Source organism: Pelodiscus sinensis, chromosome 10 (assembly GCF_049634645.1).
Source record: "Pelodiscus sinensis isolate JC-2024 chromosome 10, ASM4963464v1, whole genome shotgun sequence".
Classification (NCBI taxonomy): Eukaryota; Metazoa; Chordata; order Testudines; family Trionychidae; genus Pelodiscus; species Pelodiscus sinensis.
Window position 1 is genome coordinate 32,695,755 of NC_134720.1, and position 16,293 is coordinate 32,712,047.

The 16,293-nt window shown below is 40.4% G+C and overlaps 1 protein-coding gene across 6 annotated transcripts in view; it reads right to left on the reverse strand.

The window, feature by feature from the left end:
- Nucleotides 1–16,293, reverse strand: part of IFT80 (intraflagellar transport 80) — a 156,124-nt gene that overhangs the window by 32,368 nt on the left and 107,463 nt on the right. For all 6 annotated transcript variants that reach the window (XM_075937826.1, XM_075937828.1, XM_075937827.1 and 3 more), the window contains 4 exons: nt 13,864–14,027; nt 7,393–7,457; nt 5,917–6,052; nt 2,217–2,364 (listed from right to left, as the gene is read on the reverse strand). In XM_075937826.1, coding sequence (XP_075793941.1) covers nt 2,217–2,364; nt 5,917–6,052; nt 7,393–7,457; nt 13,864–14,027 — 513 coding nt within the window. The remainder of the gene's footprint in view (nt 1–2,216; nt 2,365–5,916; nt 6,053–7,392; nt 7,458–13,863; nt 14,028–16,293) is intronic.

Sequence of the window (16,293 nt, forward strand, 5' to 3'; positions counted from 1 at the left end):
CAAGATTCTTCCTCATTCCAGCAGACCCAGATACATTATAGATCAGTGGTCCCCAACCTTTTGTGGTTGTCGGGCACCAGGGGGCGTGGCCGTTTGCCCGCCGGGCACCAGGGGGCGGGGACACTTGTGCGCCCGGGGGAAGCCCCCCCATAGCCGCTTGCCCGGGGCTGGGGCCCCCCCATAGCCATGCGCCCGGTGCCGGTGCCCCCCCCCGCAAGTGCCGCGCACCAGGGGCCAGCGCTCCCCTCCCCCCCCCGCAAGCGCCGCGTGCCTGGGGCCGGCGCTTCCCCCACCCCCCGCCGATGCTCCCCGCAAGCGCTGCGCCATGTACGCGGGGCCAGGCCAGCCCCAAGCACCTGGCGGGCGCATGCAAATGCCCCCGCGGGCGCCATGGTGCCCATGGGCACCATGTTGGGGACCACAGTTCTAGATATACTCCAGTGTAAGGTACACCGACGTTAAAATCATTATTATAATACTTTGATGCTCACAGGGATCCATGATTGGTTCCATGCTTACTCTACTGTGGTGTCTGCATGGATTACCAGGGGGAAAAAAAGGGTTAAAAAAAAACCAGTTGACACTGCTTTCAAATGCGGGAGGAGGTGAGTGCATTATGGGACACTGACGACATGTATCCAGAACCACCTGCTGTACAGTTCTGGTCTCAACATGCACTGGGAGCATAACCCAAAATGCAAAAGGGAGCAGGAACTGTGGAATAGCTACCCACAATGCATCACTCTCAAAGTTGACAATAGCCACCTTCCTGGGAATGTACTACTTCGAATTGCACAGTAGGAACATGCACCTTCGACTTTACAAAATAAGGAGCTAAAAATCAACCTTATTTCTCAGCCTAGACAAGGCCTGAGTGTTTGTCAGGAACCCACTTAAGCTAGAGTTTCCATTGTCTGTTAGTTAGAGACCTAAAATATGTCTATACTGTAGCCCTCTTGCGGAAAAGCATATGCAAATGAAGCACGGCATGAAATATTGCCAAGCTTCATTTGCATAAGTAATAAGCAGCCGTTTTTGTGCAAGAGGCTTTTGCGCAAAAAGGAGCTGTGTAGACATCTCCTTTTCGCGCAAAAACGCCCTCCTGTGCAAGAGCCATTCTTCCTCAAAAAAATGAGCTTCATTTGCATATGCTTTTCCGCAAGAAGGTTACAGTATAGACGTAGCCCTAGAGTACTTGGTTTTGAGCTCATAGTACCAAACAACTGAAGGGGACTGGTATATCACATTATTTCTAGTGATGTTCTTTAGTGAGAATGATTACAATATTTTCAGTTGTTATTCAGAAGGACTTTTATCAAAATATTGGAAGTAATTTAAAAAAGTCAAATCTTTTCACCTAACTGAATTATTTATCAAAAGGGGAAGACTATTACATAATGGTAAGATCATAACACCTTGAGTCTTGAGACTTGGATTGTAGTTCTGTCACTGATACATTATGACTTTGGGAAAAATCACTTAATGCCACTGTGTTTCACTTCATTGTAAAATGAAGATGTGTTACTTTTCTCATCAGATGGGAAATTAGGGGATGAAAGGCTAAATATAGTATTGATTATAAAACAATTTGAGAAGCACGAATAGAAGTTTCTATAGAAGTGTAAATGATTATTCATTAGAACTCACCAGTACAAAGCAATATGATCATAATGTACATAGGCAATTTAAAGCATATGCACAAGTCCATCGCTTTTCAGGTGCTTAAGTGTTCTGCATCAAACTGTCATTATCATTCATTCACTTTTTAAAAAGCTTTATAGTATACTTTGAATGGCTAACACCTATGGAAGTGTTTCTTAAACCGGGCTGTGGATCCACTTTGGGAAAGTCATTAGCGGACCCGACGCCACTTTATTTACCTAAAGCTTCATAGTCATGGAACCTCGTAGGTCCCATTGGCTCCCCGCTGTTTCCAGCCAACAGGAGCCATGGAAAGCAGTCTCTCTGGTGTGGGCCCACTAGTGGCTTTCCCAAAGTAGGCCTGCAGCCCACTTCAACAAACACTGGCCTATGGTTAAACCTTTCCTAATCCAGAAATGGTGATGTGACAGGAATTCTGAGGGTAGTAACGGTATCATCAATGTCAAGTGGCTAAATTAACACTATTCTTTGTAAATTTATATTTGAGTGAATAATTAAACAATATTTTTTTAAAAAAATCTAGTAATAATATTAAGAATAAAAATATACATTACCTTGCATCTTTTTCATAAAGTGTTTTTGGCAGAAGATCTTTATCTACATATACTGTATTGGGATAGTACCAGACTGTAAAACGTGTATCCTGGAGTCCACAAAGTATGTTGGATGTGTCATTCCAAGCTAAAGTGTGCACCATTGTTCCTTAATTTAAAGATAAACAAATATTATGTATGTGTACATACACAATAAACACATAGTAAACATTCTAGGAATTTTGCTAACAACAAGAGTGGCCATAGCAGATCATCAACAACTACATTAAAAAAAGCTGTTTTTTTAAATTCCTACATGAGTTAGTTGCAATTTAGTCTTAAAAACATTAATTATAGAAAGTAATTTCCCTATTCTGTCTTTTTCTGATATTTCTATTACTGTTTCTAATGTATATAGAGTCAAAATAGCTCAGTTTTGTTTACTGCTGAACTGTTAACTAGAACATTCACAATCTGAGAGCACTGTCTATTTTTTAATTGTTTCTGCACAAATTATAGAGGAAGTTCATACACTGTATTTTTTTAGGACACAATGGCTGTGTCTACATTGGCACACTTTTCCGGAAAAGGGATGCTAATGAAACACTGCGGAATTGCAAATGCCACGGGGGATTTAAATATCCCCCGCGGCATTTGCATGAACATGGCTGCCGCTTTTTTCCAGCTCGGGGCTTTGCCAGAGAAAAGCGCCAGTCTAGACGGGATCTTTCGGAAAATAAAGCCTTTTCTGGAAGATCCCTTATTCCTCTTAAAATCAGGAATAAGGGATCTTCCGGAAAAGGCTTTATTTTCTGAAAGATCCCGTCTAGACTGGCGCTTTTCTCTGGCAAAGCCCTGAACCGGAAAAAAGCGGCAGCCATGTTCACGCAAATGCCGCGGGGGATATTTAAATCCCCCACGGCATTTGCAATTCCGACTGGTCTCATTAGCATCCCTTTTCCGGAAAAGGGTGCCAATGTAGACACAGCCAATGAGTAAGAGTGACCAGAATATAGCTTGGGAAGTTATTAGATGACCACAGTACCGGACAAATTAGTTGAAACTATTATAAATAACAGGATTGTCAGACACATAGATGAACATAATTTGTTGGGGATAAGTCAACATGGTTTTGGTAAAGGGAAATCATGCCTTACTAATCTACTAGAGCTCTTTGAGGGCATGTGGACAAGGGGAATCTAGTGGATATAGTGCACTTAGATTTCCAGAAAGCCTTTAGAAAGGTCCCTCACCAAAAGGCTCTTAAGTAAAGTAAACTGTCACAGGATAAGAGGGAAGGTCCTCTCATGGATTGATAATTGGTTAGAAGAGAGGAAACAAAGGGTAGGAATAAACGGATAGTTTTCAGAATGAAGACAGGTAACTAGTGGTGTCCCCCAAAAATCTGTACTGGGACCAATTCTATTCAACATATTTATAAATGATCTGGAGAAAGGAGTAAGCAGTGAGGTAGCAAAATTTGAAGATGGCACTAAACTGCTCAAGATAGTTAAGAACAATGCAGAGTGCGAAGAGTGTCAAAAGGATCTCACAAAACTAGATGTTTGGGCAACAAAATGGCACATGAATTTTAATGTCGATAAATGCAAAGTAGCGCACATTGGAAAAAATAATCCCAACTATACATACAAAATGATGGGGATTCATTTAGCTATTAACACTCAAGAGAGATCTTGGAGTCATTGTGGATAGTTCTCTGAAAACTTCCACTCAATGTGCAGCAGCAATTGAAAAAAGCAAACACAATATTAGGAATCATTAAAAAAAGGATAGAAAATAAGACAGAGACTATCTTATTGCCTCTATATAAATCCATGGTATGCCCACATCTGGAATACTGCAGGTGGATGTGACACACCTCATCTCAAAAAGATACCTCGGCATTAAAAAAGGTTCAGAAAAGGGCAACAAAAATAATTAGGGGTTTGGAACACATGATATATGAAGAGCGATTAAAAAGACTGGGACTTTTCAGCTTAGAAAAGAGGCGACTAAGGGGGGAGACATGACAGATGTCTATATAATCATGACAAGTGTGGAGAAAGTGAATAAAGAAAAGTCATTTACTTGTTTCCATAAGAACTAGAGGTCCTCAAATGAAATAACAGGTTGGACCTGACGAGTCCCAATCGAAGGGATTTGCTGGACCAGGGATGGTCCCTCCCAAGATGGCCCATGATGAACTCCTGCCCCTTGCTAGGGCTACAGCCTCACACTGCAGCTGTCTGCCTGGATGTGGCTCTCCAGCCTGGAGCTGTCTACTTGACGCTGCCTGACCTGAATCCATGGCCGGAGCTGTAGCTCCCTGGCTGTGGCCAGGGCTGGAGCTCTGCAGCCACTGTTGACCCCTGGTAGCTTCTGGGGTCAACTCTTTGCAGGGGGCAGAACTCTTTGCTGTGCTACCAGCCCCTCCACGTCCCCTCCCCTGCACAGGGCTCCTAGCTGAGTCGCCGGCCCCCATGCCATGCTCCTGTTCCACGGCCTGACCTCCCTATACCTGGGCTCTGTGGTCCAGGAACATCCCTGGTACTGCCGGACCATGAATGTTGCTGGACCAGACAGTCCCGGTTAAGGGAGTTAACCTGTAATAGGTGGCAGGTTTATAACAAACAAAAGGAAGTTTTCCTTCATGCAGTGAATAGTCACCTGTGAAACTCCTTTCCACAGGATCTTGTCAAGACCGGAAATTTAACAGGGTTCAAAAAAGAGCTAGATAAATTCATGAAGCTTAGGTTCATCTATATTAGGGTGGCAAACCTGTTACAGATGAAGAGCCAATATAGTGGTGGATACAGCACAAAATGCCAAGGGAAAAGTTGTTGAGCTTAATTTAAAAAAAAAAAAAAAAAGCGCAGCCCCGGCCACCGCCCTTTTAAGAGCAGAGCAGGCATTGCACTTTTAAGGTGGCCACTTGGAAGGCGGCCGTGAGTCCAGCTCTGTCTCCTTCAAACAGAAACACGCTGTCCCTTTCAGAGCCGTGAGTGCCACAATTTTTTCTTTGAAGAGCCACGGGTTGGCCATCCCTGAACTATATTTATTAGACAGAATGGGTAGGAATGGTGCCCCTAGCCTCTGTTTGTCAGAAGTTGGAAATGGATTAAAGGAGAGAGATCACTTGATGATTACTTGTTCCATTCCCTCTCTCTGGGGAATCTGGCATTGGCCATTGTCAGAAGACAGGATACTGAACTAGATGAACCTTTGGTCTGACCCAGTAAGGCCATTCTTATCTTCACATCACTTTTTCCAGAACTGCACCTTTTATTTAACAATATCATGTTTCTAATGGTGGAGATTATGAAGAAAACCTTCTGAATGAAGTGCTATCAGAATCTGCATTGAAACAGCATATATGCAACAACTCTAATGGACATGTGGACTTCTCTCATAATTCTCTTTGTGTTTCTCACTCTGAAATGTAGTGATGACAGTTTAAATGCCACCACTTCCCTATTTAACTACTGAGGTAATGTGTTTATTCAGTGTAGTTAGATAAACAGAAGTTAGAAATGGAAATTACATTTGCTTATTTTACCTATCCTAAGGAGCCACAGTAAGATTGCAACCTACATCGTATTCCCCAGTGTTCTTTCAAGTCAAATTTTAAATTAATCAAATTATAGAGCTTCTAACACTTGTTGCACATAAAATACCTGAACTGCCAGAATGTAGATCAATGTAATCTAGGGTTGGTTCTTACCAATTTTGATAACTTTCTGTTCTTTCCCAAATCTCTTCACTGATGTGATATAAAGATCTCTGTTTTTATCAATAAAAGCAATTTTTCTCTCATTTGTAAGTCCCTTCTGATCAAGGGCAATCTCAGTGATGTCTGTCTAAAATACAAACAGAAAACACTTGGTATGCCAGATAGAGCCATGATTCCTCTTATATGCTACATTAAAAAAAAGGATGGTCCATTTAAAAAACGTAACATACATTATTACTGTTCAACAATTGAATTTCTTAAAATTCCTGGTATGTATGGCCTAGTCCCAGAATTATTTTATTTAAGCGTGTAGCATTACAGAAGTTAATTTCTTACAACATTAATATAATCATCCATTAGCAGCACAGTCTGTTATATTGCAGGAGTACCAAGGCTGGAAAAGCCTCTTGAAAAGCTGAAGGAAAAATAAATACAAAGCAGCGTAAAGGAAGAGAAGGAGCCCTTGTGCCTCTTGCACAGAAATGCTCTCACTACAGGATATCTATTCCACTGACTGCAAGTTCTTTCTTATACTGATAAGAAGAAAGTGGAGAGAAGAAACAAGATTATGTCCCCAAGGTAATGTCTTTTCTTCAACCACTGAAGACCGAAAGATTGAGCATGGAGACCAACAGAACTATTTCTTCTTTCCTCTCTCCTGACAGCAGAACAAAGAAATAGTGCAAAGGACTTCATTGCTGAGATGGGCTACGTCTAGATTACAGGCTCCTTTCGGAAGAAGCTTTTTTTGGAAGAGATCTTCCAAAAAAACTTCTTCCAAAAGAGAGCGTCCACACTGCAAAAGTGCATCGAAAAAAACTATCTGCTTTTTTGAGTGTCCAGACTGAATGGATGCTCTCTCGCATGTAAGCTGTGATTGCTATGGACAGAATGGCCACAAGGGCACCTGTGCTTTTTCCTCTTCTTTCGAAAGAACTCCCTCACATGCCTTTTTCCAAACGAGCTCTTTCGCAAAAAGGCTTCTTCCTTGTAGAATGAGGATTACGAATGCCAGAAAAACCCCTCTGTTCTTTCAATTTTCTTGTGGAAGAACGCAATTGCAGTGTGGACAGCCATTTTTCTGACAAAACTGTAGACATACTCATAGTCAGGTGCTGATCAAGTGACTTTGGACTGTAAGGAATTCAAGTGGTCACTTAACTGTAACTTATGACAGACTGTAGCTCTCCCTTAGCAGTATTCCTCTGAGACTCTCCTGAACCTCACTTTGATCTCTTGGGCATGTGAATTATAAGAATTATACCAAGTCAAGGTTTCCAATTTATATCCTACAATTGTGTATGTCAACACAGTACATACGTCAGTCTAATGTATGCTGTACTATAAAAGAATTACATTAGTCAAATATTTTCTATTAAGTATTATAGTAACTCTCTCATAGTTACTTCTTCTAGATTATTAATAAAAGATGCAGTTTGAAAGGTGAAGTTACAGAATGAACATTACCTTGTGAGTAAGAGGTTTCCCATCACCTAATGGCTTCCCAGACAACACTTCAAACAGGTAGATAACTTAAAAAGTAAAAGGTGTAGTGTTAAATAAAGAAATATATTATATTTACTAACTTTCAACATTTCTGTAGATCAGATATCTCTTTGCCAGACTTTCCAAATTCTTCACTAATTTTCCAAGCTCTCTTTTGTATTATATAATATAGAGGCTTATTACAGGGCAATTGACTGATGTGAACAACTGAAAAGTGAACTAAAATCTTTAAAAGTTGGTACATTATAAGCTGCTGACTACAAGAAAGTTTGAACACAGAAAATTTGACCCATTAAAATCCTTAAATATCAACCTTTCTTATCAAAGTTTTTATTTTAGCCACAATATTAAAACATACTACACTCATTCAGAGAAAAAAATGTTTTTTGCATTTCTGCCATCGTTCACTTGTTATAATTTTAATCTAAAATTATATTAACTAATTAACATTAGTCTAACAATTATATGAATTTCTAGATGGTGCAAGTGAATGTATAAATTAGTTTCGGATCATCAAGTTCACCCAGTTGGTGATGTTTTAAAGAGAGATCCCTCAAAAATGATCTGCCTTAGAGATGCATTACAACTCTATAAACATTCACGTGATTGCTCCCACCCCTCAAAAAAAAAATCCATTAATTCCACAAACTTCTACCCCTGGCAAATAACTATTCATTTCTGTTTGTTATGGTTTCTATGAAAGAAAAAGGACTAGAAAGGGTGGCTTTTTTTTAAAAGGAAGAAGATGGAGAAAACTGTGATTCTCTTTTATAGTGCCCAAAGGCTCATCCAAGCCGTTTGCTGCTACACTCTGATAAGTTGCAACTGCTTTGTGGCCTGGAAACCACTAACAACTTTGCACTATCATAAATTGACATAAATTCACATGATATTGTCTTGAATATTTTACTTTTATATCATATCCAAATATCTAAATACTTTACTTTTGAATAACTTATACTTCTGGTTTGACCAAAACAGCTCACAAAGAGGGAGAAAGGAGGAACAGGCTGACATACATTTCTAATAAATGTGGTCTGGACTATTCAAAGCTAGTGAAGAAAGTAATATCTCACTGTTACAAACATTTCTGTAAAAGTGTATATTATTAAGCAAAAATTCAACACAGGAAGATCATTAATAATATCAGACACACATCTCAGAGGTTTCATGATGTCACATTCCACCTGAACTTTGCCCTTATAAATTGTATGTTGCCATCTGAACCCTGTAATGCATGAATACTTTTATTCCAAAGGATGGCGCTGTTAATGTATTAATAATATGATATTGTGGGTTTCTTTCAGGATACAGGATGTTGGTTTGAGGTCGTTGGTTTCACTGGTAGAGGAAAAAAGGTTGTGAGAACAGGTGTTCTCCTGAGGTCGTTGGTTGCACTTGCAGAGGAGAAAGAAAAGGTTGTGTACAAGTGTTATTTTTTTGCAGATGGTTACACTTGCAAACAAAAATGAGTTTTACTTAGGTGTTTTGCTCTCATTTCTGTGCATGATTGTCAACATGACCTTAATTCGTGATCTTGGTATACACAGTACCTTTGCTCTCATGAAAGTAGAATATGAAATGAAGAGGATATTGTACAAACTACAACGCACAATGTGAGGGCTGATATGTTTAATTATTCATCACTAGAAGATTTACCCAGCATTGTTTGGGTCCTTAACTCAAACAAGTTTTGTTTTTCTTCATTTAAATCATTGTTCAGAGGTGGGGCAGGGGATGGAAGGTTCAGTATGCAGGCAACCCTAAGGAGAGAGGACAACACCAGCCCTCTCTCACTATAGCAACCTGGGGCCAGGAGAGAAGCACCTCTCTATGGGGCTGCATCTTCAGCGGGCACAGCCAGGAGTGAGGTGCATGTCCCCTGGCAGGGGAACAGACAGGCAAACAAACAGACAAACTCTCTGAAATATGTAGTAGATAGTTGTTCCTTTCTCCACCCTTCCCTCTGGTGGCCCAATTGGGTTAGAGCTGTCCTACTCCTCATCTCTGGCCTTTGCTGCCTCCTTATGGTCATTCTGCAGTATAACTCCCTCCTATCAGACCCTTCCCTTTCTATTTTATGAGAAAAAAAATCAAATGCGATGCAGATCCCATTATCCTGGCAGAACCAAACCCTGGCCTTGATTTACGTCATGGTAAGAGGAAACTGCATATCAAATATGGTGGTCCTAGCTCTTACCATTTAGGAGGTGGTCTTCAACAAACAGACTCACAGACAGACAGGCAAACAGACAGACACACTTTTCTAAAATATATAGTAAGATGAATATCCAACTCAATCTGTAAAGCTTAGTAAGCGTTTTAGGAAAAACCCACATTTAGTATTTTGAAAATCCCAAGTCTCTGCAAGCATTTAAAACCAATGTTTTTAATGACAAGGGTTCTCTCTTATTTAGAAATATCCAGAAAAAGAAGATGGCTTTGTCTCCCTTTTCCCATAGTTTTCTACAGATTTAATAAAGATATTCCATTCTCTTGAAATAATCACTTGGAGTGATCAAAAGGGTATACGCCTGGTTCTGAGAACAGTATCTTCACCCCCCTTCCAAGCCTGTTTGAGCAGTGCAGTGGGCCAGGACCCAGTATTTGGGCCACTGACAAGGGACTCCGAGAAAACAAAGAAGGATCTGACTGAACAAGTTCTACCATGGGAAGCTACACATTTCACCTTCTTACATAGGAGATGAATAGGGATCTCTTTGTGGGCTTAAAAGGAATGGCCTAGTAGAGAAAAGCAATTTCAGGACACAGGGTTTCTGTCTCTCCCTGTGCTGGCCTTTGCAAGACTGTTTCACAGCTCTAGTAGACTTTTCCTCTAAAGAGAGAATCCTTTTCCACTGCCCCTATTGGAACCCCCACTGGCATAATCCTTTTTAGAGCTTGCTGATCCAACCAGCACAGGATGTACAGACCCCTCCTTTGATAAGGTACTGAAAGTGATTGATTAGCTCAAGCTTATAACTACGTGTCAAGACTTGCAGAGTGAGCCTGCAACAGAGTGAAAGAAGCAACAGAAGAGGAACAAGAGTGAGTGCCCTCAAAAGCATGTGTGCATGTAGATAACATATGATATTTATACAAACATTGTATTTAAAAATACCCATAGCAGAAGCCATAATTTGTCCCTGCTGTACCAAAGAGCAGCACAGCAATAAAATGAAATATCTTTATATGTACAATATAATAAAATTAAGAAAATGTTATCTCAAAAGTAAAATGCATCTGTCATCTACATGTGTATAATTTATGGTTAGTCAATGCTTCTCTCTGAATAATTTATAGTGAAATGTGACTTTACTAATGAAAATCCATTTTAATTTTTACATTTAAAATTTTATAATTTTTAATATCCTTTTTCTAATGTTACTTTCTCCTAAAGAATACTTTCATAAAAGAAATAAAACAGGTAAAAAAATTATATTGATACGCTGAAAATAATGGTTGGAAATGGAATAAAGTGTTTATTGCCCCACAAAAGATAAGAGTCTAAAACTGGAGGTTGAACTAAGCAATGAGAAAGAGCACAACTCCCCTCACCCAAATACAAAGGCAGAGCCCTTCTCTCCTCTGTTTTAGGGAAGTGCTTCTTTAAATGTTCATAGAAACTTTGGTTTTCATGACCCTTTCTGTTCTTTGCACAAGTACTCTGAGTTTTTTCCCTAGAACAAAAGAAGGCAAATTTGCTGCTTATTTGCAAAGTAAGGAAGTCTAAACCTGAACTTGTTGAAAACCAAGTTAATATTATCTTGGAAATGGGACCACTTCTGAAGGTTAATCTAATGGCAGTTGATCGTCTTCGGAGTCTAGTTGTGGCCTTAGAGAAGCAAATCCAAAACTCACTGCTCTCATTAGTCCTGTAGAATTCTGAAGTTGGTATCATTGGGCTAAGACAACCCTGAAGTGTATAACACTATTCCAAGAACCTGATTATAAAATGGGACAAATTTACTTGAAAATGTGCAGAGAATTAGGACAGTAAAAAGCCATTTCCTGCTGATAGTTGTTCTGTGATCTGTGGGATACGACTTGGTACAGTGGAAAAATCTTAGTGGGCAAGCATCTACAACACAAAAACAAACAAAAACATCTCCACGATTGCACTTTTATAGCAAGCACGCAAAACACAAAGGATGGAAAAGAGTGAACTAGTCTGTCCCTCTTAGGGTACATCTACATAGCAGTTATTTCAGAATAACAGCCGTTATTCCAAAATAACTATGTGAACATCTACACAGCCATTCTGTAATTTCGAAATAATTTCAAAATGGTGATCTACTCCGAAATTTGTGAACCTTGATCTATGAACAATAATACCTATTCTGAAAGAGCTATTTCAAAATAAGGCATGTGTAGACACTCCATTGCTGCTATTTCGAAATAGCCCCTCACCAGGATCATTCTAAGTTATTCCTCCCCTGTGCCTCTTAGGGCTCTAAATCATGATAGCAGTCTACATTAGGGAAGCCTGCCTCGGACTAATTTTGAGGCTTCCCTGCAGTGTAGATGTGCTATTCTGAAATCACTTATTTCAAAATAAGCATGCAGTGTAGACATACCCTTAGAGATGGCAATTCCAGATCAAAGCAGAAAACTATGAAAAAATTATCTGATATAATTAAAATATCTCAGCAGTTTGCTGTCCTAAATATAGCCCTTAGGTACTTGTAGTTCTAAGTCTTCTGCATAGCAGAAAGTAAGGCTTGTTAATTTATTTAAAAAAAACCCACCACACTAAAAAGTAGCTTTTTTCCCCCTACAAAACACATTGAATACAGCACATAGTTACTGTCGACGATTAACGAATAACTACAGAAAAATACTCTGCTCTCTGAATCAATATTCTTGATTCCTCAAAATCTTTAACACAAGAGATTCCTGAACTTTATGTCTGCTCACTTGGAGAGAGAGAAAGATTGTGTGACAGAGTGTTAGAAATTAAAACACCACTTGTAAAATATTGTAAACACATATTTCAATAAATACTATTGAGTCATAACTAAACCTATAAAAGCTGCACAAAAAACAATTGTGAAAAAACTTAACCAAAACAAAGAATATCTGAAGGCTACAATCCATTCCAATTAACACACATCAGGCTTCTCAGTTCAGTAGACAGTAACCATATTTGTATTTCTTTAGTGAACCATGCATGAAAGAGAGAGGGGATTGGAATTTTCACTGCATACGATTCCTGTTTTTTCCATCCCATTGCCTATAACTGGAGAATGGAAGGATATAGAAGAAGAAAAATGTTTTTCCCCCCATATGAAAATATTGTCCTGTGGGCAACTACTACAGGTTGGACCTCACTGGTCCTGAACGAGGGAGTTTGCTAGACAAGGAAAGGTTAATTCCAGCCCCTCTGCCACTGGCCCCTCAACCTGGCTCCATTCCTGGACCAGCTGCTGGCCCTCCAGCTGCCCACACCCCGCCGCTGGCAAGGCTGGGCTCCTGGCTTCTATAGGGCTGCTGCTCACCCAGCAGGGCTCCTTGGCACTGGCCACCTTCCACTGGGTCAGCCAGACTCCCGGCCCCATCAGCTGGGGGGCCAGCCACCTATTCCCCTGCCACCAGGCAGCCACCGGCCAGCCACCAATGCAGCTGGGCTCCTGGCCCCAACAGGGCTCCTGGCCCTGGTAGGGATCTCTACTGACAGGCTTCCATTGTGGTTCTCTGGTCCAGGAACAGATGTTGCTGGACCAGAGTGTCCTGATTTAGAAAGGTTTAACCTATACAAAATTAGTAGTACTTCAAAAACAAAAAATCAAACTAATATGAATAATTATTATTTCTAGAGCCCTGCACAGATGCAAATATGTGGATCTGCATCCGATCCGCATCTGCCAGGCTCAACTCATCATCCAATCCATGATCCAGATTTTACTTGCATCTGCACAGAAAACCACCTGGAGGGGAGATGAGAGGAAGCAAAGATAAGCGAGGAAGGAACAGGGTCATGCAGGAAAGAGGCAGGCACCATGAAAGCAGGGATTGGGATAAAGGGTGGCAGGGATTTGGGATAAGGAGCAGCAGGGACCCATAGGTTAGTGTTAGGGATGTTCAAATGTATGTAATTAAATAACTGTGTAACCACTGAAAATTTCAGCAGTAACATGATTAGAGGCGGGGGAGGCAGTTGGCTCTGGTCTGCCATCCCATGCTGCTGCCTCTGTATCAGAGACAGCAGCATGGGGCGGCAGGCGGCTCCCTCTGAGTTTCAGGATCCTGTGTGGGTATCAGCTCCACTGTCCACAGATATTTACATCCACGGATATGCAGGGCTCTAGTTATTCCTGTTTCATGCTTAATTTTCAACATATGAATGTGTTACATATGAATGAAATATCAACTTTTTAACACTTTTGCAAATAAATAGCTAGCCAAATTGAAGAAGTTAAACTGTAAACATACCTTTTTCATCAGCTTTGTCTTTTATTGCTAGAGTATCATTACTCAGAGATACAGTCTGGGCATTTAATATATCTGTCCTCATTCCTGGAAATTTTGGAGATGAAATTAATCGTCCTTCATAAGAATATAAATAGATTCCTCCACCGTCTATAAGAAGAAAATGCCTGAAAACAATAAGGATAATTTAACTAGTTGTAATAGACGGTGCTAGAAAGATTTCAGCAATTTTAAGATTGTCTAAAATACTGGAAGTGTTTTCTGTGTAAGCTACACAATGTTTAAATCTTAAAATTGGAACTCACAAGTTGTACACTTGGGAATTCAATTTTAATGTGAATATTGCCTTTCAAATATAAGGATTTTAATTAGCTATGGAAAATCTATTATTCCGTTTTCCCTTAGTTAATATTTTCTATAGCTTTACACTTCCATATTAAATATCCTGATAAGGCATCTCTCTAAAGGAACTTAGAAAATACTGTGATTTTTAGTCCTCCACAGAAAAATATTCACAGAAGCTCAGGAGTTGCAAAGGTGTGTATATAGCTTAGAAATTGGTTTAAATCTTACATCTTCCATTTTTAAATCTTTCTGTGTCTGTTTCTTCACTATGTCATGGAAGCAAATGAATTGTAGATTCTTAGAAGATACTTTTTAAAATTTCTACCTCAGCTTATTAAGACGCATACAAAGGAGTGGCCTTTTTCAATGTTTATGTTTCTGAACTAGTATTTATGTAGAATGTAAATAATAAATCTATAATAACTTCTGTTAGATGTTGCTATTATCCCTATTTTACAGATGCAGAAAATTCAAACAGAAAGATTAAAGGCCAAAGATATATCATCAGCTGATATAAACTGTCATAGCTCTATTGACTTCACTTGGAGGCATTGCCTGCTCATATAGATATTTGCAAGGAAAGAATGATTTCCCAAAAAAATGTGGGTTGACTTCAATGGAGCTACAACTATTCTTACCAACAGAGGATCTGCTCCCACATTTTCAAAAGCGCCTTCCAAGTTTGAGTGCCTAACTTCAGATATAGGCCTGATCTTCAGAAATGCCTCCACTAACTTTACCTGAAGTTGTAAGAGTACGATACCTCTAAAAATCAGATCCGAAGTGTTTAAAACAGGGCACTTTTAAAAAATTTGGATTTAAGTTCTGACCAAGGCCAGATAGCAAATTAGAGGCAAGACTAAAATTAGAATTCAGGAGTTCTTGATTCCCAGTGTTATTCTCATAACCATTTAAAATGGAGGAAATGCTGCCATTTCATGCATGCATAAATATTACATATACGTATTATTACCAAAAATGTAAAATTGCATTTCATGTTTATTCAGCAGGGACGACAATTTTATTAATAAGTAGAGGACCAACTTGTAGTCAAGATTATTTCTACAAAGTATGTTCCACTTCAACAAACAAACATAAAAGATAAAAAACAGATGTTAAACTTAACCGCTGAAGATTATTTACACTCCATTGTAAATAAAAGATAAGCATGATACAGTACACATGTAATGTATGAAGTAATTCAATTCCACAATTGTATCACAGATACTATATAGCAATAGTACCTTTTAGACTGGGGTAGGGGGCCAAGATAGGGTCGGTGGCCCAGATCCAGCCGGCCAAACCATTTGATCTGGTCCGCAGCTGCCCTGCCACTTCCCTACCCCCAGGCCAATTGAGACCTGGGGATGGGGAGTATGTGACATCTCCTTCACCTGCCAGATGCACGTGGCACCAGAGGGAACCGCCTGCTGTTCAAAACGGCTTGCAGGTCCCTCTAGGCACTCCACACCCCTAGCAGGGCAGAGTGCGGGAGGGAGAGTTCGCACACTCCCCAGCCCCCAAACCCTGATTGGCCTGGGGACGCGGGCACAAGTGAAGTCTCCTGCTGCCAGGAGTACATGGCACCTAGAAGGAACTGCTAGCTGTTCAAACTGGCTGGCAGCTCTGGCACGGCAGGGGGCGAAAGACTTTGCGCGCTCCCCTGCCCCCAGCCCTGTTTGGCCTGGGGGTGGAGGGAGTGCACAAAGTCTCCTTCCTCACTAGGGGCATGTAGCCCCTAGAGGGACCTGCTAGCTATTGAAAATGGCTGGTGGTTCCCTATAGGCGCTGCATGCCCCTGACAGGTCGGGGATGGCGGACAAAGACTTTACACACTCTCCCACCCCTAGGCTAGTCAGCCCCCTTCCACCTGAGGCCCACCTCTTCTCTACGAGGCTCCACCCCTTCTGGAGCAGCCCGTGACCACTTCTGAAATTCGGGAAGCGGCTCCCCTGAAAAATTATTTACCACTCCTGTTTTAGAAAATGACTTTACCCAACATGACTTCATCCACTATTTACCAACACTGTATATTTTATTTTGTTACTAGTATTTGTAGGGATAAAATAGCAAACAGCCCATTAATAT